At 47.8% G+C, this 20670-nt stretch overlaps 2 protein-coding genes across 3 annotated transcripts; one reads left to right on the top strand and one right to left on the bottom strand.

The window, feature by feature from the left end:
* The first annotated feature begins 1502 nt into the window (after positions 1 to 1502).
* On the top strand, positions 1503 to 5745 carry ELOVL3 (ELOVL fatty acid elongase 3). Of its 2 annotated transcripts, none has more exons than XM_064145641.1 (4): positions 1503 to 1655; positions 2465 to 2596; positions 4310 to 4461; positions 5044 to 5745. In XM_064145641.1, the coding sequence occupies exons 1-4, from the start codon at positions 1543 to 1545 to the stop codon at positions 5463 to 5465; spliced, it is 819 nt and encodes a 272-aa protein (XP_064001711.1). In that variant the 5' UTR covers positions 1503 to 1542; the 3' UTR covers positions 5466 to 5745. The 2 variants fall into 2 exon arrangements, with proteins under 2 accessions (XP_064001711.1, XP_064001712.1); XM_064145642.1 differs by having other exon boundaries at positions 1652 to 1734.
* A 6481-nt stretch (positions 5746 to 12226) lies between these two features.
* On the bottom strand, positions 12227 to 19068 carry PITX3 (paired like homeodomain 3). Its single transcript, XM_064144836.1, has 3 exons — positions 18960 to 19068; positions 14755 to 14960; positions 12227 to 13746 (listed from the first exon to the last, which is right to left on the bottom strand). Exons 1-3 carry the CDS (start codon positions 19066 to 19068, stop codon positions 13183 to 13185), a joined length of 879 nt encoding a protein of 292 aa, XP_064000906.1. The 3' UTR covers positions 12227 to 13182.
* Between the last annotated feature and the right edge of the window lie 1602 nt (positions 19069 to 20670).

Raw genomic sequence — 20670 nt, 5'->3', positions numbered from 1 at the left:
ATGATTTGCCCTTGGTGCTGCCATGCTGGTTACCACCAATCACCTCTGCTTTGTTTTCCATTTGCCTTAGCAGAGTCTTCAGGAGGATCTGCTCCATGATCTTGCCAGGCACAGAGGTGAAACTGACTGGTCATCTTTTTTCCCTTCTTAAAGATGGGCATTATGTTTCCCCCTTTCCAGTCAGCAGGATCTTCATCATTCTGCCAGGACCCTTCAAACATGATGGGCAGTGGTTTAGCAACTTCATCTGCCAGCTTCCTCAGGACCCATGGGTGGATCTCATCAGGCCCCATGGACTTGTGCATATTCAGACTCTTTAGGTGCTCATGAACATGGTCTTCAATTATAGTGGGCAGATCTTCCTTCTGCCAGTCCTTTCTTTTACCCTCTGGGACTCGGACATCGTTGCAGCCCCTGCCATTGAAGACTGAGGCAAAGAAGTCATTGAGCACCTCAGCCTTATCTATATCTTTTGTTACGGGTTCTCCATTTCCCTTCTGCAAGGGTCCTACATTCTCCCTAGTCCTCCTTTTCTCACTAACATACCTGAAGAAATTCCCCTTTATGTCCCTAGCCAGATTCAATTCTAGCTGTGTTTTATCTTTCCTAACCTGACCTTTGGCTGCATGTCCCATATTACCTGTCCTTGTTCCATTCTCTGTAGGCTTTCTTCTTACATCTCTAAGTGTCCTTCCTCCACACAAAGTGAACTTTTACCTGAAAACTGAAACTCTTGATGCAAATAGCAATTTGACCTTTAGATGAACATTTGGGGCTACTGTGAACAAGATTTATTTCTGGAATGCAGTAGAAGCAATCTAACAGGAAACTGCCTCTCTCCAGGAGCATTCAGTCTTATATCATGATCCTTAGGAAACTGTCTTTTCTCTTTCAGGTCCTACCTAGCCAACATGAGCTCAGATTGAAGCATTGAGCCTTCCACTCCCCAGTAACCTGGAGGACAGAAAGGTAAAGTCCTCCTCTCGCACTGATTCAAGAATGCAGCCCTGATGTTCTTGAATGAGAATGGTTGTGTGCGAAGTGTTGCTGGGGCTCTGCCTCCTCACCTGCAGCAGCTGAGCTCTGTGTGGCTAGCTGTAACATGTGGAAATAAGCTCCGCTGTTTCATTGCAAATCACTTGGATGTCTAAACCATCCTAAGCCCAACAGTGGTTCTGAGAACAGTGCTAGTGAGAAGGTGCTGGAGTTGGCAGCTAACTGCATGCAGCCCGCTAAGAGCTCGGAGCTCAGGCAGGTGTGTTCTGCATGGAAAGAGGATAATAGAATGTCGTCGCTGTATCTGGGTTGCTCAGGAGAGTTTTCGGCCCGTCAAAGAGAAAGCCCTGCTTTACCAGGCAAGATAGGTATCTCGGAGGATGCTGATGGCCTCACCTCTGCTGACTGTTTCTGCTCTTTGTATGTTTCAAGGAGAGGGAGGCTCCCAGTCCCGCCTCCCAGTTGCGGTACCGGGGTGGAGCGCAGCGCCGTGGGTATGTCAGCCGGTGAGGGCAGAGGAGCGGCAGCTTCGGCGCGCTCCCGAGGATGCTCGATATGGAGCTGAGCTTAGACCCGTCGGAACTGCAGCCACTGGGGGAGTACGACTTTGAGAGGAACTTCAACGAGAGGGAAGCTAGAGAATGGATGCGAGAAAACTGGTAAGAGAAGATGTTGCACTTCTGCTGCATCCCGCATCCCCAGTAGCCCCGTGGGCTCCTGCTGTTTCTTGTGCAACAGGTACGAACTCCTCAGTCTCTAGGAAGAAGAGGTCGTAGGGCTCTGGCTGCACGGGAACGGCTGTGGTTGCATACGGGTCTGAGCAAATGGTTGTTGAAGTCGTGCTGCAACGTGGAGGGAGGCTGCAATGTGGCAAGGAGGAGCCCTGGCACTAGTAAACAGAGCCGTGCTGCCCTGAAGCTTTGCTAAGGAGTAGGACACAGCAAGCGGCCCTCGGGCCTCTAGCTTTATTTTTCTGTTGGAGCCATGCTGCAGCATGTAGGGAGGCTGCAATGTGGCAAGGAGCAGCCCTGGCACTGGTAAACAGAGTCATGATGCCATGAAGCCTTGCAGAGGAGTAGGACTTAACACATAGCACTTGAGCCGCTAGCTTTCTGGTGCAATTGGCCTATTTAAAGCATCCCCTGCCTGTAGACTCACATGTCTGACTGCATTGCCCTGTTTGCTCATGATCCTTCTCGCAGGTTAATAGGTCACATCTTGCCCCATCAAGGTTCTGTGGAAATCTTCACAATGTACCAACTCACTTTATTTTCAGCATGCCCCAGAGATTTTCCTCTCCAGTTCCACTCACTGTCAGGGTGGGCTTCTTGTGATGAAGCCCAGGCTTAACAAGAGAATGGGAGGTCTTTTTTGCCTGGTTGGAGCACTCTGCTGGGGCTACGGGATTTCAACTGGAAACAGGACAGTCTGAGGTTTCCCTGAATACTCCCTCTCCTCTGCCTTACAGGCACAAGTCTGTATTTTTTGCTGTGGCTTATCTGATGCTGGTCTTTGGAATCCAGCATTTCATGAAAAAACGGAGAGGCTACCAGCTGCGTACACCACTGATCCTGTGGTCCTTCAGTTTGGGCTTGTTCAGGTGAGAGCTTTTGTTGAAGTCGGGGACAGCTGTAGACCTTTCCTAAGAACTTGATTCATGGGAAGTCTTGGGTATGCAATATGTCATTAGAGAAATAAATGTGGGGGTTTCTTTTTCCCTTAGATGTCCCATCCTATAGGAAAATTGAAGTGCTCATATAGGTTGTTGGTTCTTCACCAGAAATACTTCAGCAAGTCAGAATAGTTCCAAAAGGAATTAGGAGGACTGTGCTTGAATATCATTAGTGGCTAGATTTGAGTGTGAAGTCTGCAAGAACAGAGATCTTCACTCCACAGGGTGCCTGACAACTATAGGTTTGATTTGAGGTCTGTTACTTTTTAAAATGTAGATGAGTGGATTTTTCCCCTATTTTTTTTTCTAATCATATTGTGTAGAGGTGGGAAAAATTCTAGTATACTCACAGAAGCACCCTTCTCATTGTAAATCCTAAGAGCATGAAAGAGGCTGGGAGGTCCTCTGTGGCTAGAAGCATAAACTGGTTGAATGTGTTAAAGTTGCTGACAATCACCAGCCCTTGGTTTGTCTTCTGGAGCATATGCTTTCATAAAAAAGAACAAAAAGGTGTGAGTAGTTTCAGTGGCAAGAGAATGAAGGTATAAAGGCAGATATATACTGCTGCCCATTTTTTACAGATATCTTTTAAGAACAGCCTGGTACTGTTGCCAAGTTCTAGCTCTGATATTTTTTTTTCCCCAGCCACACAGGATACGAAGATCAGCCTAAAATACCTTATTTTCAAACTATCCAGACTTACTGTACTGGTTTCCTGCAGTGACCATGAGAATGATTCATCTCATGCTCTGTAATTAAACAAGCAGATGTAAATTTTCCAACATTCCACTCATCTCCACACCTTTTCAGCATGTTTGGTGTGAGAGAGGAAAACTAGACTGCTACCTCTGCAACTCCAGAGGACTGTCTCTGTCTATGCACACAAGCTGGCTTTGGCCACGTCTAAGAGGTGCTGGTTGCCCACTGTGAGGATAGGCCAAGCTGTGGTCTGAAAAACCACAAGTTGTGGAAACATGATGGGATCAAGAGATGATCATTCTTGGAGACAAGATCATGCAAATGAAATGTATAGACTGATAACAAAGGAAAAGGGGTGCTTCTTCTCATAAGCTGGAGGAGCCTCCTGCCACAGGATGCTGTAAATGTACCCTGGGCGTGCACTGTTGGCCACTGTCAGGACATGGGACACGGGACACCAAGACAATTGTCACCCTTCTCTGACCAGACATGGCAGTTGTAACTCTTGAACGCTTCTTCAAACAGTGGGAGCGGAGGATTTAAGGAGGGAGCATTCTTCACTGCTCAGACCTTGGCTGCTGCCATCCTCCAGGAGCTGCTGCATGGAACCTTGCAAACTGAAGAACCATGCTGGTGGCTCACAGTCTACTTAATTCTTGTGTCTTACTGTTGTTCTGGCATGAGCAGCAGCATTTCCCTGCTCTGCCTTGCAGAAATGTATGTTTGGAAGGCTGGCCAAGAGGTCTTGGACAAACCCATGCCCAGCAAACAGGGGGCTGAAACCTGCTTGAAAATCTAAGATGACAACAGTTTCTTTAGATGTCTCTAAAACTTTCTTGGGCATTAAGATGGAGTTAGCAGAGTATTTTTGAGTGCAAAGCTGCTGGAGGCTTGGGTGAGGCCCTGGGCATAGAGTTCAGCTCTACTCTGGTTTCCTTGCAGTGCCATTGGGGCTCTTCGGATCTGGAAGCAAATGGCCTTGATCCTGTCTACCAAGGGACTTAAGCAATCAGTGTGTAGTCAATCTTTTTATGTGCACCCCATCTCCAAGCTTTGGATTTATTTATTTGTGCTGAGTAAACTCCTGGAACCAGGTGAGTCTGAAACTTCTCCTTATCCCACCTGTTCATAACTTCTGTGGTTTTATGAGGAGGTGGGTTTTTTTACAGGTCTCTGTCCAAGTGTTATCTGGAGAACAGGGCTGTCTAGCCTTGCACATGTCACTCATTTTCTGACTCCCTGTTGCTCAACTAAAAAACATGCCTGTGCTCTACAGGGTTGCAGCCTGATGTTACTGCCCTGTTTGATCCTCAGGCTAATGCCTGGACTAGGCAATTCTGCACTAGGATGAAGGTGGCAGGCAGGCAAGGGAGGGCTGTGCCTTCCAACCAGCTTCCATCCAAAGAAAGTACAGAAGAGCTGATCTGAAATGCTATGTAGGGAATGTTAGGTACGTAAGGCTGGAGCAAGCGGCTCATGTACCACCAACATGCCAGGAGGCAGATGCCTACATGGGCTTTAATGACACAGACAATTCCAGTGGGAACCTAAGTTTTGCTGGGACCAAGCTGCTAAATAGCTTCAGCATTGCAGCTTGCTTGCTCTGCCTCACATGAAAAATTGTGAAACTGTTGTGCTTTTACCTGACTGATGATGCACCTCTCCCACAACCAAAGGTGATACAATGTTCATCGTTCTCCGGAAAAAGAAGCTTATCTTCCTCAACTGGTACCACCACTCTACCACACTGATTGTCACCTGGTATGGCTATAAGGATATGGTAGCTGGCATTGGCTGGCCTGCAGCCTTGAACTTCAGTATCCATGCTATCATGTACTTGTACTACACTGTGCGAGCTGCAGGCTTCCGGGTACCCCGCTCCATTGCCATGGCAATCACCATTTCACAGGTGCTGCAGATGCTGGTATATGTAATAATGAACATCTTGATCATCTTCTGGATAGAGGATAAGGCCTGCCACACAACCTGGACAATTGTTTTCCTTACATCTGTTCTGTATGTCAGTTTCCTAGTGCTCTTCTGTAACTACTTCTTTCACACTTATCTGAGGACCACCCAAAAATCAAAGAGGGAATAAAAGCAGGGAGGGAAGAAGATTCTGGGGTGGAGGGAGTGGAGAAGCAAAGGAAGTACTTTCAACTTTTCTGGAGCTCAGGTGCCTGATGGCTCTGGTGGGGGTTAGGAGGTCACTCTGGATAGCAGCCTTCATATGAACTTGTGCATTGGCCTTTGGTGTGTCTGCTTCACAGTGAGCAGCATGCCAGATTGACATGCAGATGGTTGGAGGCTAACAGCAAGAGGAGAGGGGAGGTGGCTGGGATCTGGAGGTCTCAGGGCTTTGATTCTGCTTTCTTTTCTCTTTTTGCCTCATCTCCTTTCTGCTTGGATCATCCTACATGTGGCAAGTATCTCCTTGGGGAAAAAGTAGGGAAATCCCTCTCAAAATAGTACTGCACACTCTGTGGTCCCCAATTCCAGGGAACATCAGAGCCCAGTCTGTGGCTAATCTGTGTGTGGAACACCTCAAATATGTTGCTAGTGGAAGCAGCACCAAACTGGAAAATTCCTGATACTTTTTTAAAGTCATGCAGGGATGAGAATTGGGAATGTCTTTTTCATCCTGGAATGACACTTGTAAACCTCAACCAGAGCTGTTCTTCCCCTTCAAATCAGCGCCTGCTTCTGGCCAATACAATGCTACTTGGATTTAGGCTCATTTGGCTAATGTAGGGAAAGAAGGAACCTACTTCATCTGGTGCCCTTCTCAGTTATGTCCTGGGCTATGATAAGGATTCTGCTCTGCCTATGTATGCTGGTACTAGGAAGGCAGGATATGGGCCAAGGCACTCAAGTGTCCTGGAACCAACCTTACCACACGTTTGTATCTTAGCCTTGCACAAGTCCTTTCTTCCACCTCTGTGCCTCAGTGCCTTTCCTCTCGTATACTGAGTATGCCCCTTGCATGGTGTTAAACAACCTGTTTAACCTGGCTATCTACTGCCTCAGACTCTGGGAGCTGAGCAGGGGCTTGATGTCTCCTGAGGAGTGTGTGAGGTCTGGTCTATGGTCCCAGGCCAGAGCCAACCCTGTGGCCTGGTGGCAGAAGGGTCCCAGAGCCAGTTCCTCTCAGGATGCCTCTGCCTCTGTGTGGTGTGTAAAAGTGACTAATAAATGCTGTCACTTATGTACTGAATTATTTGATGCCTTTTTAATAGACTGCCTTAATTCTAAACCACGAGAAAAGTGTTGCATTCTCTGTCTAGATCCTGTCTCTTCCTGAGGACTAGTAACAGCAAGATACCTGGCAGGGTCTGTCCCTGAGTTCTTCGCCTTTCTGCAGCCAACCTCTGGTACTTCTGCCTGAGCTCCTTTGCTTGTCACCAAGAAACTAGAAATGAGAGTAAGATCTAAAAAACAGCATTCTTTAAACCATCCCAACCAAGTCTGTGGGCTGCACAAAGGCTTGACAAAGCGACAGTGAGCCTTGAAGCCTGAGTCTGGCCAGGATGACCCTAGTATCTAAGCTTCTGAGTAGATGCTGGCTCCTACCTGGTGAAAATGGGGTTTGGCCTCTCAAGGCAGGGGGCTGGAAAGCTGCCTCAGAGCTGTGAGCAGCAGGATGCACTTCCAACCCTAGCAGATAGCAGAAGCCAGTGCCCTGTGCAGACTACGTGGATGAGCAGGGCCTCTGCTCTAGACTCCCCAGTGTGGTGGGTAGGAGCAGAGCAGCACCTTCCCTGGCTTTGTGAAATGCAGGAGCTGAGGTGATGATGTTTGGGGAAGAGGAATAAAGTGACCTGCACCTTTGGGAGCTCTTATTAGAGACAAAGTGATGGTGAACACGTGGGAGCTGTGGGGTGACCTCTCTCTTGCATGGCACTATTTGGGGCACTTTCTCTGTCAGCTGTGGTCCTGGTGAGTCAGTCACTGGCTCCCTCCTCACACACACACCTGCAGCTGTTTCAGCAGCTCCCTCAGCGGCACCAGGCATCCCTGCACCTACAAGAGCACTGAAGAAGCGACGTGGGTCCACAGTTGCTCTTTCCTGCCTGAATTGCCTGACGTGCTTTTGGTACTTCAGAGGTGGTGCTCTGTGGAATGAGGTCAGCTGCCCCACTGCCCTTGCTTTGCCAGCACTGCCTCACTCAGCCCTGCACAGGCGGAGCAGGGGACACGCTGCAGAGAGGAAGACCTGAGAGGCAGGAGGAGACGAAGGCCCAGGCTGTAAGAAGCGGTGAAGCAGGGCTGGAGTGCCGTCGGGGACTAGGAGAGGAGAAGAATTTGCCCGAAGGCTTTTCCCGTCCTCCGGGCGCGGTTGGGAGTGCCCCGCGTTGCCCAAGCATTGCTGCCGGCGCAGCCACCACCTGCCCTGTGTGCTCTCAGCCGCTAGGTGGCACCACCGCTCTCCCTGTTCCCGCCGTGGACTCGCTCCTCCCGCCCAGCGAGGGGCGCTGGCCCCAGCGCCTTTGTGGGCCCAAGCCGGCGAGGCCAGCTGCGGCGTCTCCCGTGCCTGACATAACCAAGGCTTGAAAGGCAATCAAGGCAGAAGCTGAGTCCACAGCCATCTATCTACATCAGCCCACGTTTTAATTTCTCCAGCAGGCGTTTGGATATTCACATCACAGAATGATTTGGGCTGGAAAGGACCTTAAAGATCACTCAGTTCCAACATCCCTGCCATGAGCAAGGACATGGTTACCTAGGGTAGGTCGCTCAAAGCACCATGCAACGTGACTGTGAACAATTCCAGCGAGGGGGCACCCACAACTTCTCTGAGTAACCTGTACCAGCCTCTTCCAGTGCCTCACCATTCCCATGGTGAGGAAATGTGTTGCTTAGAACTAATCTAAATCTACTCTTCTTCGAAAGTTTAAAACCATTACTGTCTGGTAAAGAATCCCTCCTCATCTTTCCAGTAGGCCCCTTTTAAGTACTGGAGAGCCTTCTCCTCTCTACACTGAACAACCCCAACTCTCTTAGCCTAACTTCACAGGTGACAGCCCCCTGACTATGTCTGTGGCCTTCCTCTGAGCCTAATCAAGCAGTTTCATGGTTTTCTTGAGCTTGGGGGTCCTCAGGCTGGACACAGTACGCCAGGTGAGGTCTCACTAGAGGAAAAAAAGCAGAATCACCTTCCTCAGCCTGCTGAGAACACTTTCCTTGATGCAGGCCAGGATGCGATTGGCTTTCTGTGCTGACTCACAGTTTTTTCACCCACCAACACTCATAAGTCTCTCTCTTCTACTGGGCTGCTCTCAATCCATTTACTGACCAGTCTTCATCCATGTTTGGGATTGCTGCAACCCAGGTGTAGGACCTTGCACTTGGCTTTGTTGAACTTCATAAGATTTGCACTGGCCCACCTCCCAAGCCCAGAAAAGTCTCTCTGGATGGCATCCCTTCCCTCCAGTGTGTTGACCACGCCACACATGTTGTGTTACTTGCTGCAAATCTCAGTCTGTAGCTTGGAGCTCTAATGAGAGATGATAGTAAAAGCTATCATGCAGCAAGAAAGAGCAAATGTCTTTGTTGTATTAACCATAAGAGAGTAATCAAGGACAGTGTTGTGCTGCTTTTCAGCAGAAAGGGTAAACACTGATGGCAGCCACTGAGAAAACCCAACTGTTTGGTGCACTTCTCATTAGCCTTCACATAAAGACAGCTATGGGGAAAAGGATTACACAAGCCATGCTTATGATAGCAGCTGAAAGCCTGGCCTTGCATAAGGAAAGTGCAAGTAAAATAGTATTTAAATACATGGGAATTTTTCAGATGTGGTGATCTTCGTACAAAGCAATCCCAGAAATATTTGTTCTTATCTGTGAGAACTACAGTAAAATGCAAGTTTTGTACCTTTCCTTCAAAAGGGAGACTAGGGACAGAAGTCAGGAACTCCTGGTATTTAAATCCACTCACCCACCCACCACCCCCAAAATACTGGAACAAATAATCTCACTACTTGTAAGAAGTGAAGATGAGCAGGTGACAAATAGACCTGTCAAGAATAGAATCTGGTCAACAGAATTTAATTTTCCTCTATAGCAAGGTAAGGGCATGGCAAAGAAGAGCCTTGACTGCTATTTAAGTGGTTCTTAAGAATGGTGTAGATGAGATGTTGCGTAGGTACAAAACTAATTAGATAATTGTACTCATAGTGTTATCTACAGTTCACTGTAGAAAGGGAAGAGGCCTGTTGAGTAAAGTTCAGGGACATCTGTTCTGGTCCTGGTTTTACTCAGCATTCCCAGTAATGACCTGGATGATGGAGGAGGAGGTACACTTGCTAAATCTGCAGATTGGAAAGTATCCAGTGACAAAGCTAATGGCCTAACCGGTCTTTAAAATCATCTGCTAAAAATCACCTGCTTGGGTTGCAGTACCAAGGAGATACAGCTAGGGAGGTACTGGGGATTTGTGAGAGAGCTATGTCCTGAAGAAGATCGGTAGGACACCTGCTGTATTTGTGCTGGACCAAAGAGCATGATATCCTGTCCTGGCCCCATGGGGAGGGAGCCGGATGTGGGAGGCTGTATTGGCTCAGCTGCATCAGGAAGGTACGTAGCATTTAAAAAGTAGAGGACCTTTCCCAGAAGTCTCTGCTTCCCACTTCCTCACTTCATTATTTACTGTTGTCCACCTCTCGTGTCTGCAGATTTTTAGGCTTTCCTGGGGTTGTGTCCATTATTTGGTTGCATTGTACAAAGCAGTCTCAGTTCAGAGCTGGTGTGTGGTTTGCCATCTGATTTAGATCCTTCATGAGGCAATACCTCTGACTGTAGAAACAGACCTCGCCATCTTCTTGGTATAGGATTGAAAAGGAGAAACTTGAACCTACTTAGCCAGCCTGCAGAGCCACTGGCCACACACTTGCATGCATCAGTTGCCTCATGCGGGTACTGAGTGAGTCTGTCCTGCTCAGAAATAAGAATGATCTGGTGTAACATTAACTGAAATGCCTGTATGGAAAACCTCAGTCTGAAAAAACAGCACCTAAACTATGTCTTGACTATTTCCCACTATCTCAAATCATGAGAACCATGTACTGAATTTGGCCTTCTGCTTTGTGTATTTGGCTATATCTTTCATCATCTGAATGCTGCAACAGTCAGCAGCAACCTACCCCCAGCTGAGTCTCATCTTTTCTGGGAGACAAGTAGAGCATCTTCACAAGCATCATAGCAACACGGAGAACAACCAAAGCTGCACAAAAACTGCTCAAAGCAAAGAGCAGCTGCTAGAACAGGTTAGAAGGGAATGAGGAGCTCATGTTGCTTTTAGCTTCAGCTGGGGAGAAGGGAGAATTTGCATTCTCTCCACAGACACATCACCCAAGTTAAAGGAAAGCTGGGTCTCCCTTCATTTTTTAATTCAAACAAAGCCATGTCTTCATGAGAGATTCCTTTTCTGGCTTTGCCATGTTCTGAGCTGTGCTTAAGATCAGTGCCAGGTGGAGGAGCAGGGTGAGCAGAAAAGGTGTAGGGAAGTACCATGTGTTTGAAGAGCTCCGCTCTTTCATGAAAGAGGAGTAGAGGATTGTGGCACCCCCTGGCCTGGGTTATCAGGGAGAGGAGTTGAGCTCAGCTGTAAGCCATGCCCAGTGGAGAAGAGGATAGCAGAGAGGAGCTTGGGTCCTTCTTTCTTCCCTTATGGTAAAGAGCCATGATGGAGAAAGGAGTTAAGCACAGTAGTACCAAGATGAACTATGTGTTTGGTGGGAAGGCTGCTGGATGGAGGCTTTGTCTTAGAAGTGCTGGTTTAGATGTTTACACTTGATCTTTGAGTGTATGTTGTAGATAGGTTTGTGCTTCCAGTGGTAGCTGCTTCAGTGCAGGGTGACTTGGCTCCTTTGTTTTGGATTAGCTTGGAGCAAAGAATAATTTTGTTACAGTGAAGTTGGGCTGACACCTGTGACTGTTTTCAGCATCTGCTTACCAATACCTTCAGCAGCAGCTGCTCCCTGTGGAATAGGCTTTAGCAAAGACTGAGTGGGTCATATGTTTTGCTTGTGAGACTTCTTACTGTGACTTAGTGAGGGTCTGTTCTTAGCAAAGAACTTGCTTTCCCTCTGCATGCTAAGAACATTGCAGAAAAATTGTTTATGCCAAGTTTGCCTGTTCCATTCACCCAAGTAAGGTAGATTTTTGTGGTAATGTGGTTTGTTTACTATTTTTTCTAAGAGAAAACAAAATATTTGGATTGGGCTTTCCCCTTGGACCATGTGCCTGATGAAGGAAAAGGGAGCTGCACTAGGTAGTGATGTCCTGCTTACCTGCAGGACTTCCTTAGGCCCTTGCAGGATCTGCTGCACCCCTCTGCATTGGCAGAAGTAGATGTCCCCTTAATGCATGTACACATCAGGAGAGCTACCTCTGTTTTACAGCTTTTCCACCAGAAAGTGCCTGTAGGACAGACTGCTGCAGCTGGCTTCTCCTCTGGGGACCACTGTTGAGAGTGGGAGTGCTTGGAAAGGCTCCCCTGCTCTGGGCTGCTGGAAATCCAAAAGCATTGGCCCCATTCAGCAAGATGGGAAAGCCTGAGTTAACAGAAGCTTGACCTTCCTGCCACAGCAAGTGCATGCTGACAAGTGAGCAGGAAGGGGGCTTGTTTTCCCTGTCACACTATGCCTGTGGGCTTTTGCTGTCCTGAGAATCCAGGTGTTTGATTTGTTAAGTGAAGAAAAATGATGGCTCCCCCACGCTTCAGATCCCTGTTCAGACATAGACTACCTTGAGTGTTGGCATCGAAGGATGTTCACTTCTGCCTGAGCTGCTGATGCTTGATTTCTCAATATGCTCTCAATAACCAGACAGGCAGAAGCCTTAGAGGGATTGTGCCAACTTTTACTTTATTCTTTTTTGGGAACGAGATTTGGAGAAGGGAAGAGAAGGGAAAGAGATGTGCAAGGGGGAGCTGATTGTTGCAAAAGGAGATGCTGTGGGTGTACACTGGCAAAGGTGTTCCTGTCTGACTGGAAATGACTGAAGCAGTAAAGTGTGACAGGCAGGATGCCACCTCACTGGATGTGCTTGGTTTATGAGTTTTTTGCTTTTAAGGTCTACTTTGTAAGTTATTTCATGTACAAAACAAAAAAACATATTTTAGTGTCTACATATGTATTTGCATATATATAATATACATATATATATATACACACACATATTTTATATCCTTGCAACTCCCTGTTCCTAAAGGCTTCAAGTCTGAAGGTCCATTTATATATCCGCACTATAAAAAGAGAGACCAATCAACTGAGATGAGGCTTTCCTTACTGGCTGTGTGATAAGTCATTGGACAAGATGCCTTTAAATGAAATCTCACACATGTGCCTGGAGAAGGAGTCATCCAAGCCCTGAATGGCAGCCTCCTTATTGCCCTGTCCCTGGTTGTTACCTGCTAGGGTGGCATCTGACTGACCATACTGTCCTGGGGATATTGGGAGCTCACACTTGTGGGGCTCAGAGGGGCAGACTGAAACACATTTGGTTCTGCTGCCCCTAGGTCAGGAGCCACACATGTCAAGGCTCCTGTTTCCAGTAGACTGCTTTGGTTTCTTTATCATGAAGGAGGAGGTTTGGTGAGCAACAGGGGAAGGGTTTTAGGAGGGGAGAGACAGTCAAAATTCACCATACGATAGTTAGACAAATCTTCATAGAGGTCCGTCTGCCTGCTCACCACTTGCTCTCTTGCTGTCTAGTGTTGACTCCCATTCTCTGCAGGACGAACGCTGTTGTAGGGCTAAAGGTCTCCTTGTTTCAGGCTAAAGTCAAGTCCCTGGTTGGTGGAGGTGCAGCCCTTCATACAGGCCTGTCAACGGCATATTGGCAAGGGCTCAGATTGGAAGCAGCTGTCTGCACTGCTGGGTAGGTGAAGTTAGCATGCTGCTTGGCCTTCAGCCGCAGACTGGCCAGGCTGGAGTTGCACGTGTCCCTGTACATGTAGGGGCTGGCTGTTGAGGCATAAGGACAGGCACTAGATGAGACAGCAGAGTTGAGGCTCGGGCTGTTCAGATTATTGATATTTCCCAGGTTGTTGAGGCTGGAGGCTGGTACTCCAGTCACCGCAGAAGGGACCATGGAGGAAGGCATGGTCATTGAGGCGATAGAGCTGGGTGGGGAGAACATGGGCTGGGAAGAGAGGGGACTGACATTCATGGAGTTGAAGAATGGGAAGCTCTTGGCTGAGAGTGGGCTGGTGGTGAGCCCCTTGGTGGCCCAGTTGTTGTAGGAATAGCTGGAATACATGTCGTCATAAGGCTGCATCAGTCCATTGAACTGGGCTCCAAAGCTGTTCTTGCACAGTTCGGCCTGTTGGTTCCTCTCTCGCTTCCTCCACTTGGCTCTGCGGTTTTTGAACCAGACCTGCAACAGAGACAGGGAAGGGATGGGAATTACTCTGGGATTCCTGGAAAGGACCTTGCCACAGTGTCTTTCTCCAGCAAGGCAAGAGCTGTTGAAGGGCCAAGGGTGCTCCCCACAATGCAGGAAGCTGAGCATCAGGAAAAGGTTGCAGGAAAATGCCTGGGCTACAGGGTCACACTGCAGGAAGAATCACCACCTAGATCAAAAGCCAACCACTGCCATTTTGCAACACACAGAATAACCTAACTCACTCAAGAAAAGGACACCTTTTATATTGAGAAAAGGAGAGAAAATACTTGATGTATTCCCACGTGACCACAGCCCAGAGGAGGGCTCAGAATTCTGTGATTTGAGAGCAAAGTATTTGGAGATGTGATTTGAGAGATGTTGAGTGAAGGAAATAACCTCTATCAGTCTGACTTTACCTCAGGACCAGTTGGAAGTGGGGTGTTAGACATCTGTCTTCTAAGAGGAAAATCTGTTAGTGTTGGACGGACTCAAACAATCTAATTTCCTAGAGCATGGAAGCTGCTGGAAGGCTATTTAGAGTGCTGCTAACTCATATTTCTAGTAGCAGAGAGAAGCTCTCATTCCAGCTGGAGTGCTGCCACATTATGCCTGTGACTGCATAGTGGTCTGGGAACCCCAAAGACTGTCCTCCAGCAAGGCTAAGGCTGGGCAATGATGGCACTGCAAGCAAAGGGTCTGCTGGGTTGGGGCACTCAGCTGGTGGGGCAATCTGGAGCAGAGCCCAGGCTTTGTATCTCACTGTGTGACTGCAAGATGGAACTGGGTGGGGAAGGTACCACCAGCACAGGCTCTGTGTGTGTGTGTATGAGTGGATGTGTCAAATCTCGGATGTTGAACTGGTGAGGTGTTTTCAAGATGGAAATTTTCCTGATGCCCCTAATTCCTTCCTTGGTTTGAGGACAGCTCTGTGGCTTTTAGCACAGTCTGCTTCCTCCCCCAAGGGTTTGGCCTAGGAAGAAAGGTGGGCTGCTGTCCTACCCGGACTCGTGCCTCTGTTAGGTTGGTCCAGACTGCAATCTCTTCCCTGGTGCTCATGTCTGGGTAACGGTTTCTCTGGAAAGTAGCTTCCAGCTCCTGGAGCTGCTGGCTGGTGAAGTGTGTCCTCTGTCTTCGCTGCTTCTTCTTGAGTGAGCCTTCTTCAGTGTTGGAGTCATCTGTCTGATTTTGCTGGGACTTTTCAGTGTCTGTGCAAGAAATAGAAAGGTGGGAGAGATCCTTTGGTTAACTGGAGCACTTGGATGCATTTGGGGTGCCCATTCTTGAGGCAACCAGTATATGCTCATTGAGGTCCCCCTCCACCGCAGCCACCAGCAGCTCCAGCCACACCCACAGGTGTCTTCCTCACCCATGTGGATAAGCATCCACTCTGCACCAAAACAAACAGCCCCTTGATACAGCACAGCTTGCCTTTATTTAACTACTATAATGGATGTCAGCTTCCAAGTGACTGGATCTGGATTTTCTAAACTTCTGATCTCTAGTTTTCATTTGTCACAGTTAAGGTGGGTCATAGCCACTTAGTCATGCTGTCAGTTTCCTACTCAAAACTCTCTGCCTATTGGAAAAATGGAATGGAAATTGCCATTTACAGCACAGCAAGGGATCCAGTGGTGGCTTCATGGGCAAGTGGTGAAAAATGGAAAACTGCCAGTGACAACAATTAACTAAACATGAGTAGCACAATTTTTTATCCCTCCTATTTACTCCTTTACTGTCTTACTTAGGAGTATGTATTTTTATTTTTAAGAAGTAGGAAAAGACCTCTCTTAGACTTTGCCATGACAGCATCTCCCTATCCTTCTACCACTGCCCTCCTCTTCACTTGGAGATCCCTCTCCTAGAGGCAGTGTTTTTTCATTTTGTTGCCCCTTAAATGAACATCTTTAAATTCTCCAGTGTTCACAATGGTATCCAAATGAAAAGTAAAGCTCAGCCTCCTCCAAGACATTAAATTGAGGCCTTAATGCTGATCTCTGGGCTGCTGCGGATGGAATTGGGCAGCCAGGTACTTCCCTATGCCACAACCTTTCCTAGGGCTCTCAGTACTCTGAAAATGGGCAAAATGCAAATATAGCTACATAGTTTATATTACCAAAAGAAAACATCACATTTGAGCACTTGGGCAATCTATGTAGTATGTTAAATCAGAAACCTCTCCCTGCTGTTTCTGGGAAAACCTTCCTTGTGCCTGCCTTCCTCCAAGGAGAGCAATGCTGGAGTTATAGAAAGCAGCTGCAGGAAAGGCACTCACTCTTCATGGAGGAAGGCCCAAGTCTGTTCAGAAAAGGTTTCTTTCGCTTCACACTGACTGAAGTGCTGTGGGTTCCTCACAGGCTCCCCAACTCTGCTGCTGTGGCACAATTCACGCTATCTACCATCAGGAAAGCTAAGGCAAGGAGAGTGAGACGGCTATTGCTCATAACAACATAGTGCAAGCTGGTTCTGTTGAGCAGGAAGGTGCTGTCTCCCGTTCTCAGTGTTAGGACCAGGTTGTGTTTCTATCCAGGGTGTACCTACACAATATTTTTTTCCCGTGCACTCCTTACACAACCAAAGCCAGAGGATCTGAAAAGTGGAACCATAGGAGTTGGCTGTGGTCTCATGGTACTCTCTTCATTGCCATGAGTATCTTCATGTGGGGATCCCACATTCAAAGAACTCTTGGAAGCACACTCCTTATGTGGATCTTTTTAATAGAATTTCTTGCCAAGGAGATAAATCTGATTTCTCTAGCTCAGTGCTCTAAGCTGCTCTTAGAAGAGGGAGATTCCTGCATTATCCATCCTTAAAACAGAATGAAAAGGGAGACATGCCACTATGTCTGAGATAGTTATTAGGAATGGCTCAGTACAGAAGAAGGTACAACATTTGATTTGTTTGATCACCTGCTAAGTCTGGGTTAATTAAGAGTACAACACATACAGTGGATATGATCCTGCAGGAGCCCCTGACAAATGCATATTTCCAGAAGGGCTGCTGCCAGACAGGAGTCTGTGCCCTGACTAGGAGCTCCAGCTTGGGATTGCCCTTCTTCATGCAGGATGAAATTAGACTGAGAGAGAAGGAAGATGGAAGTAGCAGAAGCATATGCACTCTGTCTGGGTGGAGAAGCTCACCAAGTTGCTTGCTTTGGCATTCACCTTCTTAATCCCTTTTGGTGTAGAAATTCCCACGAATCTTATGAAGTCCAAGGAGATGTAGGAATCCAGACTTTGAACCTGTAAAAATCACTGCAGCTACATGTTCCGCTTACTGCCCTCCTTGTTTGAATGTTGGCTACCTGTGGACCTTCCTGAGAATTGCTTATAGGGAGTGTCATCTTCATTTGTGTTTCTTCCTTAGACAATGCCCTCTGTAAATGGTGCAGACCTTGGGCATTGCAATGAGGACCAAAAGCATAGCAATACTAGGAAACAAGGGACACTGCAGGAAGGACAAACCTTGTGGGTGCCCTGAATTCATTCTGAGAAGCAAAATACAGGGAGCTGCAGAGCAGTTCCTCAACCTCTTCCCTCCTCATCCTCACTCTCCCTCTGATTTGTGCTGCCTGATGAAACATAACAATTTAGGCTCGAGGTGAGGAGAAAGTTCTTCACTGAGAGAGTCATTGGACACTGGAATGGGCTGCCCGGGGAGGTGGTGGAGTCGTCGTCCCTGGGGCAGTTCAAGGCAAGGTTGGATGTGGCACTTGGTGCCATGGTCTAGCCTTGGGCACTGTGGTAAAGGGTTGGACTTGATGATCTGTGAGGTCTCTTCCAACCTTGGTGATACTGTGATACTGTGATACTGTGATAACAGAAAAGGGTGTCACAAACTATGCTACACCATCAGAAGACACTTGGGATCTCCAAGAACTGTGCCCAGATGAGCAAGGTTTGTGCTCCGTCTTTGGTATCTCTTACTCTGTGAGTGAAGGAAGCAGAGTCAGGGACGAGCAGGAAGGTATTCTCTTGAAGACAAACAAGTGCAGGAAGCGCAGCCCTGCCCCATCTTGGGCAGACCTCAGTGGTACATTCCACTCTGCCTGACACCAGTGATGTGTGGCTGTCATCAGCCTCTGTGGTGTGAATGTAGGAGCTGCCAGCCTCTTCATGCAGGTAGTGCAAACGCTACCTCCCAGAACCATTTTCTTTCTAGGTTGTTTAAGACAGCGGGGAGTGACGTAGCCAGGCACCCAGTGTTTATTGTCAACCCAAAATAGGTTGTGGAATATATCTCGTGCACGTTCTCCCACTCAATGAATGACTGCAGTCATAGCTGGAATTAGCTGCTCATGCCTAATGGAAAAAAAACTCAGCTCCTAAATTGGCAGTTCTGTGGCATGCCAGGGTGGGTTCAATCAGGAAAGCCACTTGAATGGAGATGACTGCTGTGCATCCAAAGCAGCTGAAAAGGAGCCACTGAGCTTGGGGATGTGCCCAACTAAGGGACGTGTGCAGTGGGGAATCTAGTGGGTGGATTCTCTGCCCATAGTTATCCCAGTGCAAGTCCCTTCATGATACTTTGGGGAATTTTAATCTGCAACATTATGCTTATTAGCTTTTACAGGTGGGTGAGTCTGGAGGCTTTACATGGGGAGCAGCAGGCTGTCTCCAGCTCTCACCTCTCTTCATGATAGCATTAGCAAGAGGCAGCTTTGCATTTGTCTGGCCACATCCAGAGCAACAAGGAATGGAGCAGTCAGAAGACAGATGTAAAATCCAGAGGAAATCATAGCACTGGAAGTTGGAAGGGACCTGTGAAGATCATTGGGTCAAATCCTCCTGCCAAAGCATTTGGTAGCTGACTTCTGAACAGGTTTAAATGGTGAAGTTTCTTCTTCAGAGCATGATAAAGAATGCAATAGGACTGGGAGTTGTACATCTTCTGGAAATGGTCAGAGGCACCTCCCTGGACAGGAGCAGCCCATTGTGGAGCCTTGCACCAAGGCAACAAGGCTTTTCCAGTTAAAGCATGGGCAAGACACTATTTCAATTCATTTTGGTTGCCTTAGCCTGGAAATTTCAGCCCAAGGTTAACCCATAGCATGGAAGTTTCAATCTAAGCAATTTGGGTTGTGGTATGAGAGGAAGCCCATTCTGTCCCCAGATGCATCACAGCTGCCTCCTGCAAACTGCAGGCCACTCATATCTGCCCACAAGAACAGGTTGGCAGTTCTCTTGCATCTTGAGACTTGTACTCACCACTGTGATCCTGCCCTTTGCAGCTGTGCTCATGTTGAGGAGTTCCAGAGTCCGAGAGAGACAAGTCTGGGCTGCGAGCTTCTGCGTCTGCCAGCAGGTTGAAATCCATGGGGCAGGGATGGGTGGCAGAGTAGGAGGAATCTGAAAAAGCAGCAGGCATAGGGTGATTAGGGAGATAAATCTGTGTGTTTGACCTCTCCCCACCCTCTCCAGGAGGGACTTGCCAACCCTTGATGGAATGTCTAGGAAAAGCAAAGGATCCCAGTGTGATCCTTGAACACTTAAGAGTTTTCTGGCTGGAAAATGAACATTCCAGGCCTTCTGCTGAGCTTCCCTATAAATCAAAAGTCATCTAGTGACACTTCTATTTGCAGCCTTCAGAGAAAGAGCCTCCAATTTATAGGTGACATTCAGACTGAAATAGCAACGCCAGGAGCATGCTGTGTAATGGAGATCTGAGGAAGTGGTTCTGGGCCAGCCAAGGGCTGTTAGCACCTTCCCCAGACATCCCACCTCTCCCATCCTAACTGACCAGTTTCCCTCCTCTTTTTCCCTTGTTTCTCAACAAACCAGTCAAGCTCAGGTAAACTTGCTCAGAGAGCACTAATGCAGATCCAGAAGCACATATTCTAGAAGAATAGCACTCCTGTGCATGGCATTTAAAGGAAAGCACATCTGCCTGCATGGTCACTGGCATAAGCAGCGACCCAGGCAGTGCAAGTGCACTCTTTCAAGGCATGTAAGGACCACTGGAGCCCAAATTAACATTTGGGTGCCTGCAAATGACCTTGACTGCAGCAACAGCTTATTTCCATCCTTAGGTCACCTGCAATGAAGGTTCCCCATGTCCCCTGAAATGACTATCCTGTGCTTGTAAGCAACTTCCCCAGCTGAAAGCATCCCAGCTGGGAAGCTGGAAGTGCCACTTTTCACCACTGGGACTCTACTACCATCTCTTTCCACACCTCATGAAGACGCAGGCATGAAGCATTGAGTGCTGCAAGCCCAGCCACATCACCTTATAAAACTGAGCTGACTCTGTGATACTGTTCTGAAGGCTGGCCCAGTTTGAGAGGACCACTGCAGCTCCTAAAACTCTGGTCATCTCAGCTAACACCTCACCTTCCCTGCTAGGGAGCCTGTCGCTCTAAAACACAACAGCAGATGATGCACTGTGCCAGGATCTGGGACCTCCAGGCTTAAAGGGGCTTGGATCAAATGTTTGGAACTTCTAAGCTGCAGGCGGAGGTCAGTTGTGAAGACTAGATTCTAGCTGGTGGACTGCCTGGCCCCTCAAATCTATGCATGTCAGAAAGGGAGCCTGCTGAAAGTAGTATTTTGTCCGGACTGTTTGCACATATAAACAAGAGATTAATCACATAGCTCTTGCACCTCCTTTGGAGATGGATGACAGTGACTAAGAATGTATTTTCAGAGCTGTCTAAAACCTCCTGTCAATTTGAGCAGGGCTGCTGCCAGGCCCCTTGGCAAGGCTGACACCCATACCTGCAGCATGCTTCCCAGGCCGTAGAGAGAGGGCAGGAAGCCATTTCTAACAGTTGTCTGCCTGGTTTCTGCAGCAGATCTTGCTCACAAAATCTCCAGCAGTTTCCCCTGATCTCTCCTTTGCCTGACCTCCATCCCCAGCCTTTCCCAGGCACTAATGAGTCTGACTCAATACTGGCCTAAATCAGTGCTCTCAAAAAGCAGC

Source organism: Pogoniulus pusillus, chromosome 6 (assembly GCF_015220805.1).
Source record: "Pogoniulus pusillus isolate bPogPus1 chromosome 6, bPogPus1.pri, whole genome shotgun sequence".
NCBI lineage: Eukaryota > Metazoa > Chordata > Aves > Piciformes > Lybiidae > Pogoniulus > Pogoniulus pusillus.
This window is presented reverse-complemented; position numbering and strand designations above follow the sequence as displayed.